Source organism: Diuraphis noxia, unplaced genomic scaffold (assembly GCF_037042655.1).
Source record: "Diuraphis noxia isolate RWA-SAM2 unplaced genomic scaffold, SU_Dnox_SAM2 contig0002, whole genome shotgun sequence".
NCBI lineage: Eukaryota > Metazoa > Arthropoda > Insecta > Hemiptera > Aphididae > Diuraphis > Diuraphis noxia.
In genome coordinates this window covers 41,604,205-41,625,214 of record NW_028301712.1, presented here as the reverse complement: position 1 = coordinate 41,625,214, position 21,010 = coordinate 41,604,205, and the positions used below count along the sequence as shown (strand labels likewise).

The following is a 21,010-nucleotide window of genomic DNA, read 5'->3' as shown; positions in this document are numbered from 1 at the left end:
AAATGCACAAAGAATTCCTAATGTCCATCATGAGAAGTAGAATGAATATCTTCTTTTTTCGATGAACTATAATAATAAGCTCATTGACATTTATTTTTTCAGTACCTTGTTAGGTATAAATAACATTTTTATAAATACAACAGAAAAAGTTGAACTATAGACTGTATGACAATAATACATAATATGTAGTTTGTGTCTACAAAACTGGACAGTAGACTCTTCATCTCTAGTTGGTAGGTAGCTAACGATAAAAATAAAAAGCATGTAATTTATTGACGAGACGATTTCTGATCATCATTCCAATATCTAGATAAGATGACATATTATTTTTGCTAGGTAGTTTTAATTTTACAGCATCTTAAGTTTCAGTTCCAAATTGAAACTGAATAATTTGATTAAAATGTTAACATATTAGGTATATTAACTGTTTATCATCCACATAATTTATTTTTGTTACTTACACATTACATAATTAAAATTCCACTAGTGGACAAACTATTATAATTATTGACAAGACATAAAGCACTGAAATGTTTTAGCGTTTTACATATGTTACGGATGCTTAAAAAAGCACTTTATACCAGCGGTCCCCACTATACGCAGCCCACGGGCAGCATGCGGCCTTTTAACAAATTTATTACAGCCCACACGTCAAAATTAAATTGTTTAATTAAAATCCAAAGTTCAAGAGAAACATTTGTGTCACATTCTTGAACTTTTCATATGATACCCTTTCCTAATAAAATATTATGTCTCATTTTATTATTCTCCACCAAATTCAATGAACAGTTGCAAATTTTTATATTTTATATTTTTATTCTCATTAAATGCTATTATTGAATAGTTTTTTGTAATCAAGCTAATCAAGCACTCTTGTGCATCCCTCCATCTATTGTGCATTTGTGCTTATTGTAAAAATATTTTATACTGATTGAACAAATTAAAATAAATATGAAAAAAATGGAAGCGGCCCGCAAATAATTTGCGAAAATTACATTTAACCCTTTCTAAAGTCCTAGTGAGGATTACTGCTTTATACTCAATACTCATAATAGTCATAATACCATACAATTTTATAACATTGAAGTGTTTAAGAAGAAACAATTAACAAGCGTCTTCACTTATCACATTTATAAAAAATATAGAAAAAATAATCATTAAAATTGTCATACTAAATATAAAAATTTAATTTTTTACAAAAATCATAAAAACCACGAACATTTGATCATTTTTTAATAGTGAAAAATTTATTAAAATTTTTATTAAAAACTTAAGACTTGAAAATTTGAATTATGATTAAGACTCGTATGTCATTATAAGTTTATTTACTAGAAACAATTGTGTTAAGTTACAAACATTTTTATGAGGGATCGATGTTTACTCTTTGAAAATACTGTAATTGTCAAATATTCAAACGTATATAATAATAATAATAATAATAATAATAATTTTGAATTTATTCTTAACCAATTTTTGTTATTTAGTTATAAATTATAATTCGTAAATTATTGATCGTAGTCCGTAGATAGAAACCATCTACAACCAAGCGCTATCCTAATCTTATGAAATACATGTTTACGTAACGTTCATCTGTATAGTTATTATTTTTATCTACATGCATATTGTAGTATAATATATATATATATATATTTTTTTTTTTTTTATCAATTTAAGACCTTCGACATCATAGGTCATTGGGCTTCACAAAAAATGAAACTATTGTAAAATATAACATGATGCGCTTATAATAGTATATTATTATATTTTTGTGATTTTTGAAAAAAATGTTCAATATTAAATACCTGAGTTTTTGGATTGTTAGCTTAGAGTAACATATAGAATCCACTATTAGTCGTTAGTCGCTGTTTCTCGATATACTATTTTATTTCACTTTTAAGGTATAATAGTAAACTTTGTAAAATTGTAAAATTTAAGTCATGTTAAAACGGAAAAAACGAAAATAATTGGCAAATGTTGGAGCGAATGTTACATGAAAAGTTTTTTATAATATATATAAAGATATTTTTATATCGTTTTTATCCTTAAAAACGACAATATTCTATTGAAATGATAAATTAAAATTTTGAAAGAAGTATTTAGTGAGGTTCTTAAAAACAGCAACGGTACGTTTTTCTGTGCTTACTCGTATCGTATTTTTTAGGGTTCCGTACTTCAAAAGAAAAAAACGGAACCCTTATAACATCACTTTGTTGTCCGTCCGTCCGTCCGTCTATCAAGAGCGTTTTTCTCAGGAACGCGTGGAGGTATCAAACTGAAATTTGTATATGATACTCAGGTCTACTGTCCCTGGAAGCTGTAGAAAAATCAACCTTCTAAGCCAACGCAATCAAAAGATACAGCCATTTAGGCCGCAAATTTCCGCAAATTTTCGAAACTCGCACGGGAATCAAAACCTACAGGGTACTTCCCGTGAACTTAGAATCTTGAAATTTCGTACGAAGTCACGTCATATAGTACAGATATAGGAAAAATTACGAAAACCGTAAATTTTTAGTTAGATCACATATTTTTTTTTTTTTTCAAATAATTTTAAACTTCTAATCCTTTTCCTCATGAACGCGTATTTATGATCCTCCAGCTTTCCATATTTTGATGTTATAAATTTAATTTTGCAATAAAAATACCATAACTATGACTCGATTGTCGTGATGGGTGAACTTTTACTTATATACCTACAGGTTTGTACGGACTACGGAACCCTCGGTGCGCGAGCCAACTCGCACTTGACCGGTTTTTTTATATTTTTGAATTCCTATTGTTTGATTGTATATTTGCATCTATGCTCAATCAAGTGCTAAAAGGTGGGTATAAGCAAAATGCTATCCAATCATTTTTAATATTATTCAATTAATATTAATAATGATTTTATTATTTAATTAATATTAATATTAATCAAGTAATAAAATACCTATTAAAACCCCGTCAAAATAGGTTCATTCGTTTCGAAACCTTTTCAGACAGACTGACTAACAGATAGACAGATAGCCAAATTTATCTGTGCGTGTTTCATGAAAATATGCAATATTATATTTAATACCTACGCTTAAAAATCACAGTGTATATAAAATTGCAATACTATTACTTTGTGATAACCAAATAAAAAAATGGAATAATAATAATAGTAATAATAATAATATAATGTTGTCTCACAAAGTGTCAATTTCTTAAGATGTGCGGTAACCTTAGAGTAAACAACATATCATTTCATCCATATAACTATATAACCTAACCCGTTAGAAAATCAAAGTTTTTCTAAATACACCCCCCAACAGTATTCATATCAAGTTTCCATGACAATTATAATAAATATATTATAATACAATTTTGAAGACTATATCTCTAATTATAATATCATTAATTACTATTTCTTTTTCTAATATATATATCAACCAAATGTGCAAGAAAAATATCAGATATGAAAATGTATTACAAAATTATGTATCTTAATCGATAAATGATAATACTGGAAGGTCAAATTAAATTTTGATGGGCGTTTGAAGTTCAAATCTTCACAACATTAGATATTTATATAATATATAAAACGATTTTCAAAAATGAGGTCACCTTGTACAGTTGGGTAAAAATGTTAATTTTAGAATACGCACACTTTGCGTACCTACTATCATGTTTTATATATATATACCTATAAATATTTTCATGTAAATTTATGTAATAGAGTACATAAAATGTTATGAAGTTTATAGAGATTTGAATATTATTTTATATTTAGTAGTCAATTTATATTATGAAATCTATAATATAATACGAAACAAGTCAAAAAATCAGTTTTTTAAATTTACAGGTTTCATTGAAAGAATTATTTTAAGTGAAATTAATAGTATTTTTCTATTGGTAACATAACATCCAAACATTACTTGGTGCTATAATAAGTTTATTTATAAATTATAAATGTATAACCAAATTAGATATAATACTAAATGTATTCTAAGCTGAATAACATTTTTTGTATAACTGTTCTTGACTTCAATCTTGCTTATATATTATTTATACTTTATGTACCTATATGCTAACCTAACCTAACCTAAGATCCTAATCAACTTTGTAGTAGGTAGATAGGTACTTTTAAAAAAGCAAAAAAACCATTGATATTAGTTCTTGAAATTACATACATTTCCTTGTTGTGGCTATTCGTATTTTCCTATACTTTACAGTTAGGAAAATTATCATTTATCAAGCCAAATAATATATGATGTTTTTAGGAAACAATATTAAACAATAGGCAAGTGATTTGAAAATATTTCATTTTTATTTACAATTCAATAAGACATAGTTTCATAGGTATATGTTTGAATACATTCCAATCAGGGTTAATCAGTTTTTATTTTTTCATAAAGTTATTTCATTGGGAAGTTATTCGATATGTACAGTCCATCACATTACGTGTCGTACTTCTATCCGAATATAGCTGAGGGTAGTCACGAGTGAAAGCGGCCGTTCATGGGTAGTAAGTGTACGGAGAAGCCAAGGTCTTGGCTACGTACGGGTAAGTGGTGTACGACGAGACGTATGGAGCGGCGTGTGGAGAAGCGATTGCGTAAGGGGCAGCGGCGTATGGGGCGGCCACGTAAGGGGTGGCGGTGTATGGTGAAGCGGCCACGTAAGGCGCTGCGGCCACGTAAGGTGCAGCCGCCACGTAAGGTGCGGCGGCGTATGGTGCAGCGATGGCCACGAAACGTTTGCTACGATCGGCGCCAGAAACGGCCGATTGGGCCGACGTCGATGGCGATGATGATTTGATTTCTTCAGTTGCGGGGGCGGCAGCGGCGAAGCACATGACCGCGGCGAGCACTGTGAAAGTCACCTGAAACACGCACAAGATGCATTTTTTTTTAGTTACCTATTTAGAAGTTAATTATACATCGCTAAATATTTGTTTAGTGAAATGTATATATCAGGAGGATTCAACACTCCCCCCCTCCATCGATGATATTTTGTACTATTTGTAAAGATAGATAAAAATTAACGAATTTTAAAATCATTTTAATATACCTACATATAACAATTTAATATAACCATAATACCACTGCTTATAATAGTTACTTATATAACACTACTGATCAACGTTCTTCATTACTAAAGGCCGCCATACGAAATAACATAACGAAAATGTATGATATTAATGATATCACGATAATAAATTAATAACCGATTGCGAAAAAAAAATAAAAATAATATAGGATATAGGCGTCGTATTCCGCGCATATAGTGCATTATAATGAAGTGTATTATTATGATGTGTGATGATTTTTAAAATTCAAAGATTGTCACGATGTAGCAATATGCATTCGACACCAATAATGTATAATATGTATATGACAGCTCGTGCTTTATTAGATCTACAGAGTAAGATTTCCAGTATATTAATATTATTCATGTTATGAATGTGTTTATTGTGTATTCGCAATAAATTATTATTCAGACACATATTACATTTTTTTTTTTTTAAACCGTAGCAATACTACGTCATATGATCGCGAAATGTTCGACGATTGAACGGTGCTGTCAGAACAGAGTTATCACGATACGACTTACTTGGAATTGCATGGCGATTTTGTTTGTGAGTTGATCGATTTGATTTACGTTGAATGATTGCGACTGGATGCAGACGAAGAACTGATACTTACCACTGACCAGATGATCCGTTTTATATCGTCCACATTTAATTCAGTGGCATTGACGCCTATGAATCACCATTCTGCACACAATATTCATATTCAATTAGAAAATCGACACCAGTGCCAATACTTTACGAACAAACGAAACAGCCCAATACGTTTTAGATAGTCACTGATACTTCAGTAAATAATCAAAAATAAAAATATTGATTATGTGAATACATCAATAAAATTAAAAATTTGTACATCGCGCTCTGTAATTCAATGTACAATCATTGAAATTATTAGTATTATTATTAAAATTATTTATTCAATGAATAAAACTATATAGGTATGCACAATAATTAAAAATCAGTAATCGATTGGTGTGGTACAAACATTTTGGTATTTCAGAATTATTAATAATATTATACGATTATACCTACTGTTACCTATATTTATTAAATTATTTATACTTATCAAATCAAGTACATTTTTTTGTGACATTTATTAAATGTATTGTGTACCCAGGTATACTTTACAAATGACACGTAAAACAAAAATCCATACATACGACTGTTATAAGGTGTATACTTACTTAAAACATTCAGATTATACTGTTATCTATTTCATTTATAAATTCTAAATATTCATTTATTTAAATAATAAATTCTTATCCACCCATTAACGTATACACGTAACTTACAGTGTGTTAATTCATTGGAAAGTCATGACTTCCAGTAACCCTAATTCAAAATGCAAAATTCTAGTACAGTTTTTTTGATGTAATATATAACTATTATAGTCTATCCTTTTTACTACGGTGAGACATACCATGGTTTTAGAATAACGTGTTTTTTTAGTGTATCTTTACAATAACTTTTTGGCTTTAAGATTTCTAAAAATGTTTCAATCTTGGATTATGAAAGAGATTTCTGGTAGCAAATGACTTTGGGGAGTAAACTTAGCCAAGATTTCATTTTACTTGTCTAGTCCAGTTCATTTGAGATACTATGATGATTAATTGAGTTAAAAATTCAAATTTTGGTGAAATTGGATATTTAAATGAAATATAACAATTATTAACAACCATAATTACTATCCGTTTATAGGTTGGAAACGTTTCGTTATTATTATTTTTTATGCACAGTGATAATTTTAAATAATTTATATTTTGTATACTACGAACTACTATTCACACCATTCTGGCATTCTACGATACGTGTTGTAGACTTCATCGGTTAGTAAAAAATATATGATATTATAAAATATTATGATCATTTTTATATAATAATAGGTTCAACATATCATTATACTATAATGTAGAAAAATGAATTAATAATAATTTATCATCGAATTCAAATAATTTGAACTAAATGTTATTTATATCAACTTAATTTAACTAAACTATCACAGCTAGTGACCTAATCCATGATGCGGTAAATTTTTAATATACCTCTAGATGTATGTACTGAAAAGCATTTTCCTGCTAGCTCGTTTTTGATTATTTTAGCTTTTTCAGAGCAATAATAATAGCATTGGATTTAATCTAATTTGTACTTATCTTTTATATTGCATCATTACTTTATGATGTATGACATGAATATAACTTACTTACCTATATCATAAGTAATGATTTAGAAATGTTTAAACTTAATACTAAAAAACTAAATAACTATGTCTATAATTGCCATAAGCACTGAATAATTTCCCAATACTACTGAATCCTACTTAAACTAACTAGTTAGGTCCTATCATATCTGCATTAAACATATAATACAAGTAAATAAAAACAATTGTATATAACTTATTATTTACATATTTATGTAGTCTAGATATTATGTTTATATTATTTGGCTGTATATACGCATATACCATTATTACTATCTACGAAGAACGAATACCGTTTTAGTGTTTTGTTAAAAAATGCGTATCAGGCATAATGTTCCAAGGCTTCGAGTTTTTAGAACGGTACGACCGAGGGAATATAATATAGATATATTATCATGTCAATGATAATATAAAATAATGATTGAATTAAAAAATAAAACCTAGCTGCCAAATATTTCAATAAAAAGATTGCGTTCACTTTTAAATTATTACATATTATAAGCAGTAGGCAGACGACCACGCGACCATATATGTGTATAAGTGTATAAAACTACACGTCATTCAAATCCATGTGTGTGTGACATTTATTATTCAACGATGGTCGTCTGATAAACGCAATAACTGTTACATATTATTATTATCTATATGTTTGAAAGTGACCATCGCAGCGTGGAAGGTGAATCAAACTCGAAAGGAATACTCGAATAATTGTAAAATTATCAATGTTGGATAACAATGTGGTATTTTTGGCCCGATTACAACTTAAGTTTAAAAAAAAAAATGGAAACTTTGCCAGAAAACCAAATCAATAATCAAGTTTTAATGTGACATATTGTTATGTTTAAATTAAATCATATGCATTCTATGCGGACTGTACATAAAATTGTTATAGTTCACAATATTGTATTGATAAAACTTTCCCTGGTTCGCAAAGCTTGATCATTCGCCTGTTTTCCTTTAATAATACATAATATGTTCAAATTATTACGATTTAGAATTTTTCAAATTTTCAAATTCTTGAGTACTATTCGTACTTATGGAGTGTCCTGTGTCGATACAAACTTCTGTTTTTCAAATAAAAACCCCCTCCTTTTTTACTATAAGATATTCACTTGATAACTTTTTTTTAAAACCTAAATGTCAACCTAATTCAAAATTAAAATGCGTTGTTTCTGAGCTACCAAAAAGTTTATATTAAGGATTACAGTCCTTAAAAATTTTTTTATAAAAATATAAAATATAATTCAAAGAGTTGTTAAGAATTGTATCAACTATTAATAACTGTGAAAAGTGAAAAAATTAGTTTTAGTCTTAACTCGATAAGACCTAAGTTAGGTGAACATTGAATATTTTAGTTACTCGAATATGTATTTTCAATTAAACCCATTTGTCGATTAAGTATCTATAATATTGTCAATTATAATTTATAAGTGAAACTACTTATCCAATTCACATCAAAATAATATGAAAATGTCACGTTTGCAATATTTATAATATCGTAAATTGTCATACATAATATTTTTTATCTTCAAGGGCGCAGAGTTAAGCTCAGGATAAACATGAATGACGATCAGACGATGATGGCTATGGGTATGTTCAATGTTATTTGTCATTGTTTGGTTGCATTTGCTGGAACATTTGAATTTTTTTTTTTAACTCTAACATTAACTGGTTTAAGATAGCTAAAAATTAACAAAAATGTATAGTTATAAAATACATTTTTATCCATTTTATATACTCGAATTGTCATGTATAATAATTAATTAGTAATTTAAAAAATAAGGTTCAAGTTTTAAAACAATAATATCGAAATAAACGAAATTAAACATATTTCATATATTTACATATTTTACATATTTATTAACTATACATAATTTGTTATAGTAAATAACGAATAGAATAGCAATAAATAATGTTACTATGTTAGTTTAGTTTTTAAAACAATACCTACAAAAACTTTTTATTTTGATTATTTGGCAGACTTGAAATAGATTAACGTCGGGTCATTTACCTTGGTGGATAGTAAAATCAAATAAAAATTTAATTATTCGACCATTTGCAAATGACATGTATACATATTATGTACCTATACGTTATACCTTTATCATTATCACTCTTATCGGTTGAAAACTTTCAACTGTGGTTATGCACATTTTACTAAATTTGTCAGTTGTATTTTTCAAATAAAGTCTCAATATATTATCAGTTTTAATGATACCTAGATATAGCCGTATAGGGCGTTTAAGGATTTCTATACATCAATATCTTATGATTCAAGTTATAAAATATTAATTCATGTCGGTTGGCGTAAATATATAACAGGCATAAGCAGGGGCGTATTTATGGGGGTGACTGAGGGGGCTTCAGCTCCCCCCCCCCCCCGAAATCCAGGAATTATTTATGAAGTCTGCTTATGAATTGGGAATTTCAGTTGGAGAAAATACCACATCCCCCCCCCCAAAAAAAAAATATATATATATCTAAATACGCCCCTGGGCATAAGTTTTGAATTACAGGTATTTAGGTAGGTATCTAAACCGATAAAATAATATTATAAATGCATTATATAAAAATAAACGTAAGGTATACATGTTAGCAATTATTAAATAAATTGCATATGCTTAATATGTTGCACAATAGCACTATACATACATATAATGTATGATTTATAGTAATAAGTTATTACAATAAATTAGGATTAATCGTTATTACCAATAACAAATAGTTAGGTATTTTAGATTCTGAGAGGAGCAATGAATTTGTTGGTTCTACAATTATGTGTCTTATAATTTGTTTGTCTGTTATAACCTTTTGGAGGAGGTAGTAAAAATTTGGTACTCTGCGTGGGTAAAAAGGAATAATTCCCTGTAGGTACTTTCGTATTTCTCAAGAAAAATAAAAGAAAGTTTCTTCACTGATTGCCATGAGCGCCTATAGGTAACATTTTAGGGGGGTCAAAATAAAAAAAAAATGTTGAATGTAAGATAATAAAGATTTAATGTTATTTTTCACATATAAATGTATACATTCAACATGCATGTTATATTACATTCTGAACGGAATAATTGCCATATGAATAAATAAATAAATAATAATTGTCATACGAATAAATAAATAAATAAATAAATAATAATTTTAATAAGTATATATAAAAAATAGAAATTAAATAATATAATTAAGTATATTATTCGGTATCAGTAAATAAGAACTGCAAATTTCTTCGTTTTATTCCAAACATATTGATGACATCCTGAATGAAAATATCTTTGTCTGCGTTAACTCTTTCACGATGAAGGCTCATCACACACAACCCATTTAAACGATCTTCTCCTGTAGTCGAGCGAACATTTTTATTCGTCTTAATGTACTGAACAATCTTTCTTTGTGCACGTTGTCGAAGGCAGTGATATAAAAATATTAAGTATTTGAAAAATTGCAGGATAATATTCGCATTGAGCCAATAAATCAACATACGAAATTTCATCAGACTAGGAGTCAATCAAATTTTTATCAATTCAATACTGATACCAAATATTAGCAAATATTAGATTCCTCTATCATATTTTCAATTTCATAATGATCGCTAATCAGCTTAATTTTTTCTTTGAAATCATTAATGGTGTAATTTTTAATATTTGTAGGATGCAGTGACTTATTGAGAATGCTATTTTATTTGTACTTGAAAATCGTCGTGAAAGAGATGATATTAGTGAATCTAAGTACGGAATAAAAATAGAAAGTCTGTAATAGTGTTAAGCAGAATAGGTTTCGTAATTTGATGTACTTTTTTGTTTGGATGTAATACGTGGAATTTTAATTTCTGCCATAAATACGGAATTATTAAAAATATCATTAAAAATGATATCTGATTGTTCTCTATTATTATTAAATATAGTTAAAAAATCTTGAATATGATTTTGGACCGAATTTAAATCAATGGATTTTGCCTGCAGTTTATTTGTAACTGGTTCTAATCGAGCTGAGTATTTGGATATAATATTTAAAGATATAATAAATTGTGATGTTGATGTTGCACATGATAGTTATATTGTGATCTTAATGGATTTACCACAAATTATCTGCGATGAATAATTTAATGTATAGGTTACCTATACAGACTACGACCTATCTATGATGTTAATATACGATAACAATGAGTATATTTTTATACTTATTTCATATCTTATAAGTGATTTCAATCTATAATTTGCCTCGGTAATATGATAATATTATGGTCATATTTATTGAGGTATTGTACATATTGTAAAAATACTTTGTTTTAAAATATAATAAAAACAAATTACGAAAAAAAGAGTATACTAGAATAGTAATCAGTATATCGCGCTTCGTCGATTTTTTATTTTTGTTGTTTAAAAACGAAAAACTCTAAAGATTTGACATTTTCATCAAAATATGAGAGTACATTAAGAATACAAATTATTAGTACTTTTATTTTCAGGTTTTCTTCTATTGTAGTTGTATTAGCAATAAGTAAATACTGTTTTCTATAGTTAAGGTTTATGTGGCAGTTGGTTTTTTTCACTATTGAATATATAATTCAGTTTTAACCGTTTCCGACAATTTTTCCAACAAAATCCTTGATAGGAATATTATATATTAAATACCAAAGTTATAATGTATGATTCACCTACTATATTATACCTACTATATTACTATGCGTTATGTCAATGTCGTGAATTTAAAACGCGTGTAGACTGCAATGACGAGCAGTAGAATATAAGTAATTGAAAGTTGAAACACATAAAGTGGACAACGGAATATTACAAATTACAATAAAAATATTGATGTCAATAAACGCGTGATAACAGTGTGCAACTCGGTTTTCGGCTCGCGCGGAAATTAATACAATACACATACCTACTTAAATTGTTTTAACACTTTTTATTATTAATAATGCCATTTGTCTACTGTGCAGCAGTCTATCACCATCACGATTATACAGGGCCTTCTACGTACGCACGCCCTTCGGAAAGCCTACGTGTGATCCCATTCGCGTGCGTATACATATATTTACAATAACATTCTAATCGATTGAATAGCATGTTTCAGACGATTTCGATTTTGTTTTCATAGGACGCAGCGATGCGTTAATGACGAATTTATTAACCGAGGTCAACGAAAATATTATTATGCTTGTGATTTTAATAATATTTTTAGTAATATATGATAATAATTTATGCGCAGTTAATCGCATAATACTTATCATCATGCCGTGATTATTAATTTATAGTATCAATAGATGATAATCATTGTGAATTTGTAGAAAAAAATCATCGTTTTAGTGTGTTGTAGAAAAAAATACCTTCATTAACACAAAATTTCAATTAAATAGGTTCTAAGTAGGAATTCAATTTAAAACTTTTTGTTTGCATTTTTTGACACATGATTTTAGAGGTTTTCTTCATTTTTTAATACATTTTCGATATTTTTAGTAATTTCCATCAACTAAAACTATTCACGCATTTTATTTGTTATTGTTTACCTAATTTTAATTTATAAATAATTACATTTTCTGTTAATACACTTGTTAATTTAATTATTAATATCTATAATTTAACATATTTTACATTTGATGGATTTTATATTATTTTAAATTATGATTCTTTATAGTACAATATTATAGTACCTATAGATACTTATATTGAATTTCATGCAGGATTTTTAAGATTTTTATAGTATTCACAGCTCTAAATGTATAGGGTATTTATTTTAACTATTATATAGGCATTAGGCAGCCGCATTAGTAACTAAATCTTTTTCCTACAAACAATTGGATAGGTAGTCAATTTATTTGTTGTGTTATTAAATCTTCCGAGTTCTGACTCTTCAGAAAAAGTTAGTTGCTAGAACTCTTTATATTGTAAATTGGATTTTATAATTAAAGTTGGTATTTGTACAAAATAAAAAGTCCGTTGACTGTATAGTAAAGTATAATATTATACTGAATGGTTTATACTTTATCGGACAGCCATCAAATAGTTCAACGCCCTCAAACGCAGATATATATTTTGTATTATGGTTGATGTGTGTGAATTATTATAGAGACAATTTTTATGTGTTTGTTGGTTTTGAATGTTTTTATTATTATTATTATTATTATTATTATTATTAAAACCCTAAACGGAATAATAAGTTACGCAAACCTGAAAATGAACGAAGTAAAAGTTGTTTTTCATACATTTTATGTTTTTATTCAATTATTTTATAATATAGGTATTAGGTACCTATAATAGGTTATGGGCTATAATCAATAAAGTACAAAGTTAATTATATCTTTTAAGTTTTGAAGTATTTTAAATGCTGTTGTCAATCTGTAGATTTTTAGTAAAATAAGAAATAAATACAATTCTGTATTTGAATGTGCAGGTACTCGTGTAATATAATTCTCGATATATTTCTTGAGGCAGACCACAGCACATGACGTGCCTGCGTCAGTGTCCTACCTACCAAAAAACTGTTTTCATGTAACATAATATGCTACTTACCGAGAAATAAAATATACCTAATTGTCATACTTACTTTTATATTTTTATATAATTTTATAGTGGGAAAGTAGTGACTTGAGTTGTTAAGATAACCAACATAATTATAACGGTGACAATAGCTGAATAGTAAAAAGTCATCGTAATAACTTGTAAATACCCGCCAAGACACGATAACATACTTTTAATCTTTAGATATTAAATTATTTTAGTCTGTGTTGTGTCCTTTCACGTTGCTGTGATTTGTTAGACCGTCAATGTAATTCCTTGCTGTAGTAACGGTTTGCCACCCCACAATTAGGTCTATATTTATTTTCGTATTTTTTTTTTTTTTTTAAGCACAGATGTTAATATCAATTATAAATATGATACCTACTATAGGTATTATCATTTATTTAATTTGTTTCGATAAGTATTATATATATAGTACTTACTCAATTTCAGTTTTATTTAAAAAGTCATAAGAAGAAAATAATAAAGTATTTACTCAAATAAAAAATGTATACTTACTTTAGAATAATCGATAACCTTTCCATTGCCGGTATTGTATCACCTTTGATATTTTTTATTTTTTCAAGTCACTTTTTACAATATTAAATAGATCATAAAATTTTTTTTATAGGCATTTTATGATAACTAAAATATTTTCCGTCAACTCCACCCCCCTAACGGTAAATACGTAGCAGTACTTATCTATCTCTCACAAAAAGTAAAGGCTTAAAAATACTCTTAATTCAATCATTTTATAATCTATAGACTATTCAATTCCCAATTGACTCAAGTTCACCCAGATTATGAAATAGAAGTTCATATTATAAATTGTTATTATAGTCTTTGATGAACAGTTTAAAACTCGATAATATATATATAATTTTATTATAATATTAATTAAATATTGTTTAATACTGTATAATAATAGTTATATTATTAATTATTAACATATTTAGTTTTTTTTTTTTTAAATTACATATTTATTATAATACGACTCGTTATTAATTATAATTATAGATATAATACCATATATCAATATGACACTCTATCAAACAATAAAATGTAAATGATAATCACATAAATATATTATATAGGTATTTTAAATAATGAATATAATAAATAAGTCCAAATACCCATTTGTTAATGTTGAAAACTTAACTTATAAAATATGACGTCAACGTCATGACTTATAGACTTAATTGTTAGTATAATATTATTGATGTAAAGAAAAGTGAATTGAATTATCAATTTATTCTAATTGTGGTTTGTCTATTTTGGGTAAATACTTCTGGATATTAAATCTCTTTTCTATGAAATCTAATCCAATACTACTGACGTTTACCTGCTCATAATTATCTATCTCAATAATCATAGAGTACAGATTATGAATTTCAATTTTTTCAATGGTACTTGTCAAATCATAGCCTATTAATTTTAAGTCGATCATAATGTTTTGAATTGTTTCGTCATTTATGTTCTTGAAGTTATATGAAGCTTCCTGTACTTTTTCTTTGGTAGTCTCTAATAATGTTGACAAGAACTGCATTATGGTATTGCGTATTGTTGTTGACATTTTTGTTTTTGTGCTATTCAATATTTCATTATTTGTTTTGAAAAACTCATTAATTTCATCATTTAACTGACTGTAAATATCTATCGGATGACCGAAGAAAGCCAATTTGCTCAAGAAATTCACTATCGACAACTGGATTTTGGATATACAAACCCGTATGGCTGCCGGGTCAGCTTGCTTACTTTCGGCGAACTTAGACGTCAAGTAAGAGTGCACCATCAACGTTGTCATGAACTGATTGTTTAACGCAATGCCCAATACTCGTATGCCGTACATAATCTGTGAACCCGTTGTTCCCTCGTGGGTGACCAACCGCTGGATGATCGCATTCGGTGTGATCCCGGCATCCGGTTCTTGGGTCAGTTTCAGGTCGGCTAACATGGTGTCAAAGTCCACCACTTTCACATCCAGTTTCTGGGTGAGGATTGTTGTCCAGTCATTGTCGTTGGCCAACACCCAACGTAGTATGTTGGAGGCCGCTTTCAGAGGTTCAGGAGTGGATACGAAACACCGGACGGTCACCAGAACGCTCAGGATCACGACGCACTGCATGCACAGAAAACGCATCGTCGACGTGTAGACTCAGGCGGCGACTTCGAAACTGCACGTTTACAGTCGACAAGAATTTTCTTTCGCCGCTATGGTTCGTGAAAACATCGTGTGTGCGCGACTACAGCTACTGCAGCATACACTTACCCACCTACCCACACTTGTGGGTACGACGTTACACTACACGCGTGTGTGCAACCGGTTGTTTGTTTTCACGAAAACCACTGAGTATAGCAAACATGCGTACTTGGCATATTTGGTTCGATGACATGTGCGCGAACCTGCGAAATGTGTTCAATAGTCGACACAAATAATGTATTAAATTATTATTAATATAGCTATAGCTATACCTAACCTATAGGTAGTGGTAGTTACTGTAATACATCGTTTCTCAACCTTTTTAGTGTAGCGACTCCCAAAATAGGTATAAAATATGGTCACTTCGCGACCCCCCCTCCATCTATATTAAATAAAAATTTGAACAGTAAAGATAGGATTATCATTATCAATATTAATTTTAAATCAGCGTTTTATTATTTTTTACCTGTGCGACACCGAGTCAAAGTGTTCGCAATCCCCTGGTTGAGAAACGCTTCTGTAATATAATCAATAGCGCCAATAGGTGAACAATATATTATTACTTGATGCGCTCATAAAGTATAACAACTAATAACTAACAAGTGTTGTTGTGTTTGGTCACGACTGTCCGATAAAAATTGAAACAAATAACCGACTTGGCTTAAATAAATATTACGTTTATTATACTGATAACATGGTTTCGCTTAAAATTTTCTCTCACCACCACTGTATTAGAGTTTTTATAAAAGAAACAGATGTCAGGTTTATTTGATATAAGACATTCGAAATGTAAATATTTCGGTATCGCCACTGACTTGATACTTGCACACTGCAGTTCAGTTATAAGATTCCTTTGACTGTGTATATTTATATATATTTTATTTAAAATATGTAGCCATGTAGCCTAAGCCTTATTAGTTATAATTATCATTACAACATCATAAAGATGTATTAAATATGCAATGTTATTGCCCAGGTTAAATATAAAAATGTATTAATTTAATGGTTCACTAAAATTTAAAGATCCAATCATGGGCCACTAAATCATGTTTAAGGCATCATTAGCTCACTAGTGATTCATGATGAGTGATATTATTCATGAAGTGATACATTCGAATTAGATGTGAGGTAAGAGTAGCTGGATTAATAGGGAGGAAAAATAGTTGATTTTCCAAGGCCCAAAAAGAAGCATCTTATCAAGCATTTAAGATTTTTTTTAACTTATAGGTATTCCTGTTTATTCTTTATTATTATTACAAAATGTATGCATTTATAATCTGATACCAAACATACCAAAATTAAAATAAAAACCAAAAAGTTATCGACAATAAAATATTCAATTAATTAAACTATTTGTCACATTTATAAATGTTTTTAGATTGTATTATGCGAAAAAAAGTAGTTCACTCGAATTCGAATAATATTTACATGCGTGTAAAGTTGCGTGAGCCATCTGCAATGCAAGTTATTTATTGTTTTTTTTATTGTTTTGTACGCAAACACAGGTTTGGAAAAAGAATTAGAATTGTAGAGATAGAGTTATTTCCTAAAATCTCAATTTGTAAGTTGTATTTAATATTACATTATTGATGTAATTACGTCTTACATAATGCATATTATACAGCAATAATATACAGACTGATTGAAATGATAAACTGATTTTTATTATATTTAACTTATAAACATTAAAATTTGTCAAACTAAAATATGATAAATTAGAAAACAAATCATTTTTATTTTATTTTTTTAATGTTCGTGTTTTTTTTTATTTATTTTTTTTATCGGCAGTCAATTAAAATAGGTCCATTTTAACTTTTCTCACATTTTTGAATCTAATAATTATAAAATCTAAAATATATGACATTCGTAAGTGTTCGTTTAAAATATAAAAACTCTTTAGATACTTATTTCATTATTCTACTTTAAACGAAATATAAAATAATTCTTAATTCAATAGTCAATAAATAATGTTCACTGCTAATATGTATTTACTTATAAATATTTCAGGGTCGGACCTCCAGCCACTCATCCAATTACTGTCTTATGCGTAGGTATACGAATCGTAATATTACGTCAGTGGCCACTGCGTGTTTCTATAATATTTCCAATTGTGTCAAGAAGAATAAAAAAAAGATAGTAATATTTTCAATACAATGATGTATAACGATGTGCCTTATAAATAAAATACCTATCGAAAATATTGGAATATCATACGCTCCTCATACTGATATATATAATACGTATTTTTTTTCTGACATTATTTAGTATAATACCATAGACCAATCCAAAAATATAGATATATGTTCTTGATATCGTTTTATCACCAATCATGTTTTGCATAAAAGAAAAATCCTAACAGAATAAGTTCAGAAATTGTTCAGAACAATTTATTTTTGAATTAAGTAATTTTTCTTAAACATTATAATAACCATAACTATCATAGTATTCAATAATTTAACTTTTAAAATTATATTAAAAAAATAAAAATATGTACGGTATTATCCTAGGCCTTTTAGTCAAACCTCAAAATATGAATAACAACAAACTAAGTCTTGAGAAATTTTTATTTAAAATATTTATTTTTTTAAATTTTAAATGAACAAGTGTGACTAGTGTAACTATATAAGCACATGTATATATCATATTTTTATACGGAATTAATACACATTTTAAACACTTAGACCATAACGTATAAGAGTAGGACATATTAAAAATATATACGATTATGTATTTAAGTGATCAAGTAAAAAGCATAAATACACTGATAAATACACCTACATATAACATTAATTTTTTAAATGATATAGTTTTCTTTCTTTTAATTTGATTTAGATGTTCAGTTATTCTTTTAATAGTAAGGAATATCTCATTAGTCATTACCGTGTATTAATGAAAATCCTATGTGTTTGATGCTTTTATAGGAAACAATATTATACGATAAGATATAGGAAAAAATTAGATTTTTATTTACATTTCAACAAGACATGCTTTCATATGTTTGAATAAATTACAATCAGAGTTAAAAAAAATTTAATTTTTATAAAGTTATTTCGTTAAGAAGTAACGAGAGGCAGCAGAATCCATCGAGTGATGTTTAATAGTCGTACTACTTCCAGAATACAGCTGAGGATAGTCACGAGTGAAAGCGGCCGTTCATGGGTAGTAAGTGTACGGAGAAGCCAAGGTCTTGGCTACGTACGGGTAAGTGGTGTACGACGAGACGTATGGAGCGGCGTGTGGAGAAGCGATTGCGTAAGGGGCAGCGGCGTATGGGGCGGCCACGTAAGGGGTGGCGGTGTATGGTGAAGCGGCCACGTAAGGCGCTGCGGCCACGTAAGGTGCAGCAGCCACGTAAGGTGCGGCGGCGTATGGTGCAGCGATGGCCACGAAACGTTTGCTACGATCGGCGCCAGAAACGGCCGATTGGGCCGACGTCGATGGCGATGATGATTTGATTTCTTCAGTTGCGGGGGCGGCAGCGGCGAAGCACATGACCGCGGCGAGCACTGCGAAAGTCACCTAAAACACGCATAAGACGCATTTTCTTACATTATTTAGAATTGTATTATGCATAATATAGCCATATTAGTGGTTTTCAAGTGATAGGTAGGTATTCGCATTAAATCCGGGTACGTCATTCGTTGTATAAATAACATATTTTACGACATTCCGATCGAAATATATATACACATGAATGTATGATAAACGTTATCAGGTGGTTCCGAAACGGATGGCAACACTTAAGAAAAGATTGATTTTCAAGAATGATTTAGATCATAAGTTAAATGTATTTTACGACTAATGGAAACAGTTTTATCTATTATAAATGGTTAGAATGGTTAGTTAAAGTTAAAGAACACTGATCAACACTATTATTCAATATTCATTATTCATATCTGCAGCCTACTACATCTTCCTTCCGCCATAATAAACTACCGGATATTTATTGAATTTATAATGTTAAGATGATAATTTGATAACTGATTGCGAAAAATGTGATATCAAAAAATTATTTTGATAATATAGACGTCATAATAATATGTCGTTCATTATAATGTGTACCTATAGGTGTACATTTAAGTTAGACCACATTATAATATATAATGTATATAACACTGATATTTTCTAGATCAACGGACTTTATTGGAGTTATGCTGTTATAAAATAAGATATTTATGTGTTTATTGCGTATATTCAAAATATTTAGACACATGAGAAACAAGCAAAAAGGCAGTAAAAATATCAAATATATCAGATCATGAAATGTTTATCTATTGAATAGTGTCGTTTGAAAATTTGAGCGGAGATTCGTCTTAATATTTTCTTTATCGACTTACTTGGAACTGCATGGTGATTTTGTTTATGAGTCGGCTTGATTTTCTACGTCGAATGAATGCGACTGAAGACAGACGAATGACTGATACTTATCACCAGTCAGATGATCCGTTTTATACCATTCGCATTTACACTGCGCTCAGTGACAGTAGTGTCCATAAATTATCATTCTGCTCACAATATTCATATCCAATTAGAAAACGGACACCAGTGCCAATATTGTGTGAACAAATGAAATCTATTTAACCAGATTTCGTTATGACCTTTACGCTACGGATTAAAATTACTGAGGTGTGGTGTTGAAAGATATACATATTTTATATAATTATTTATATTATGTTATGTCATATTGTTTTTATGTCGTTTGCACCGGCCTTTGATCGCGAAATCGTCTGATTGGCTACTACGTCTGTCGACAGTTTCGTAAAATTACTTTTCTACATAATATTATATAGTTAAGTGAATCCGTTAAGAAAAATATAAAATTATACATACGACATATTATTATTACATGTTTTGTTTTTGTTCTGAATACGACACGTTATTTGTATTTATTTAATGTTTTAATTTTTAAATTATACTAGTAGGTATAGTTAATAGATAAAGTATAAACTGATAGTAATCTGAAACGATACGAAGTAGCTGCTAAAGCATTCATTTAATCCAATATGTTGCATGTATACGTACAGCGTACACACTAATACATATAATTTGATAGTTAGAAATGTATCAAA

General features: G+C 28.8%; 3 protein-coding genes across 6 annotated transcripts in view; 1 reads left to right on the top strand and 2 right to left on the bottom strand.

The window, feature by feature from the left end:
* The window catches only part of LOC107167820 (Kinesin family member 19A), a 55,350-nt gene that overhangs the window by 14,438 nt on the left and 19,902 nt on the right, over nucleotides 1–21,010 (top strand). The gene's annotated exons all lie outside the window — the stretch shown is intronic.
* LOC107167823 (uncharacterized) lies at nucleotides 4,270–5,729 on the bottom strand. Its single transcript, XM_015517018.2, has 2 exons — nucleotides 5,575–5,729; nucleotides 4,270–4,843 (listed from the first exon to the last, which is right to left on the bottom strand). The coding sequence occupies exons 1-2, from the start codon at nucleotides 5,584–5,586 to the stop codon at nucleotides 4,478–4,480; spliced, it is 378 nt and encodes a 125-aa protein (XP_015372504.2). The 5' UTR covers nucleotides 5,587–5,729; the 3' UTR covers nucleotides 4,270–4,477.
* LOC107167822 (uncharacterized) lies at nucleotides 18,887–20,429 on the bottom strand. The gene is made up of 2 exons (XM_015517017.2): nucleotides 20,279–20,429; nucleotides 18,887–19,460 (listed from the first exon to the last, which is right to left on the bottom strand). The coding sequence occupies exons 1-2, from the start codon at nucleotides 20,288–20,290 to the stop codon at nucleotides 19,095–19,097; spliced, it is 378 nt and encodes a 125-aa protein (XP_015372503.2). The 5' UTR covers nucleotides 20,291–20,429; the 3' UTR covers nucleotides 18,887–19,094.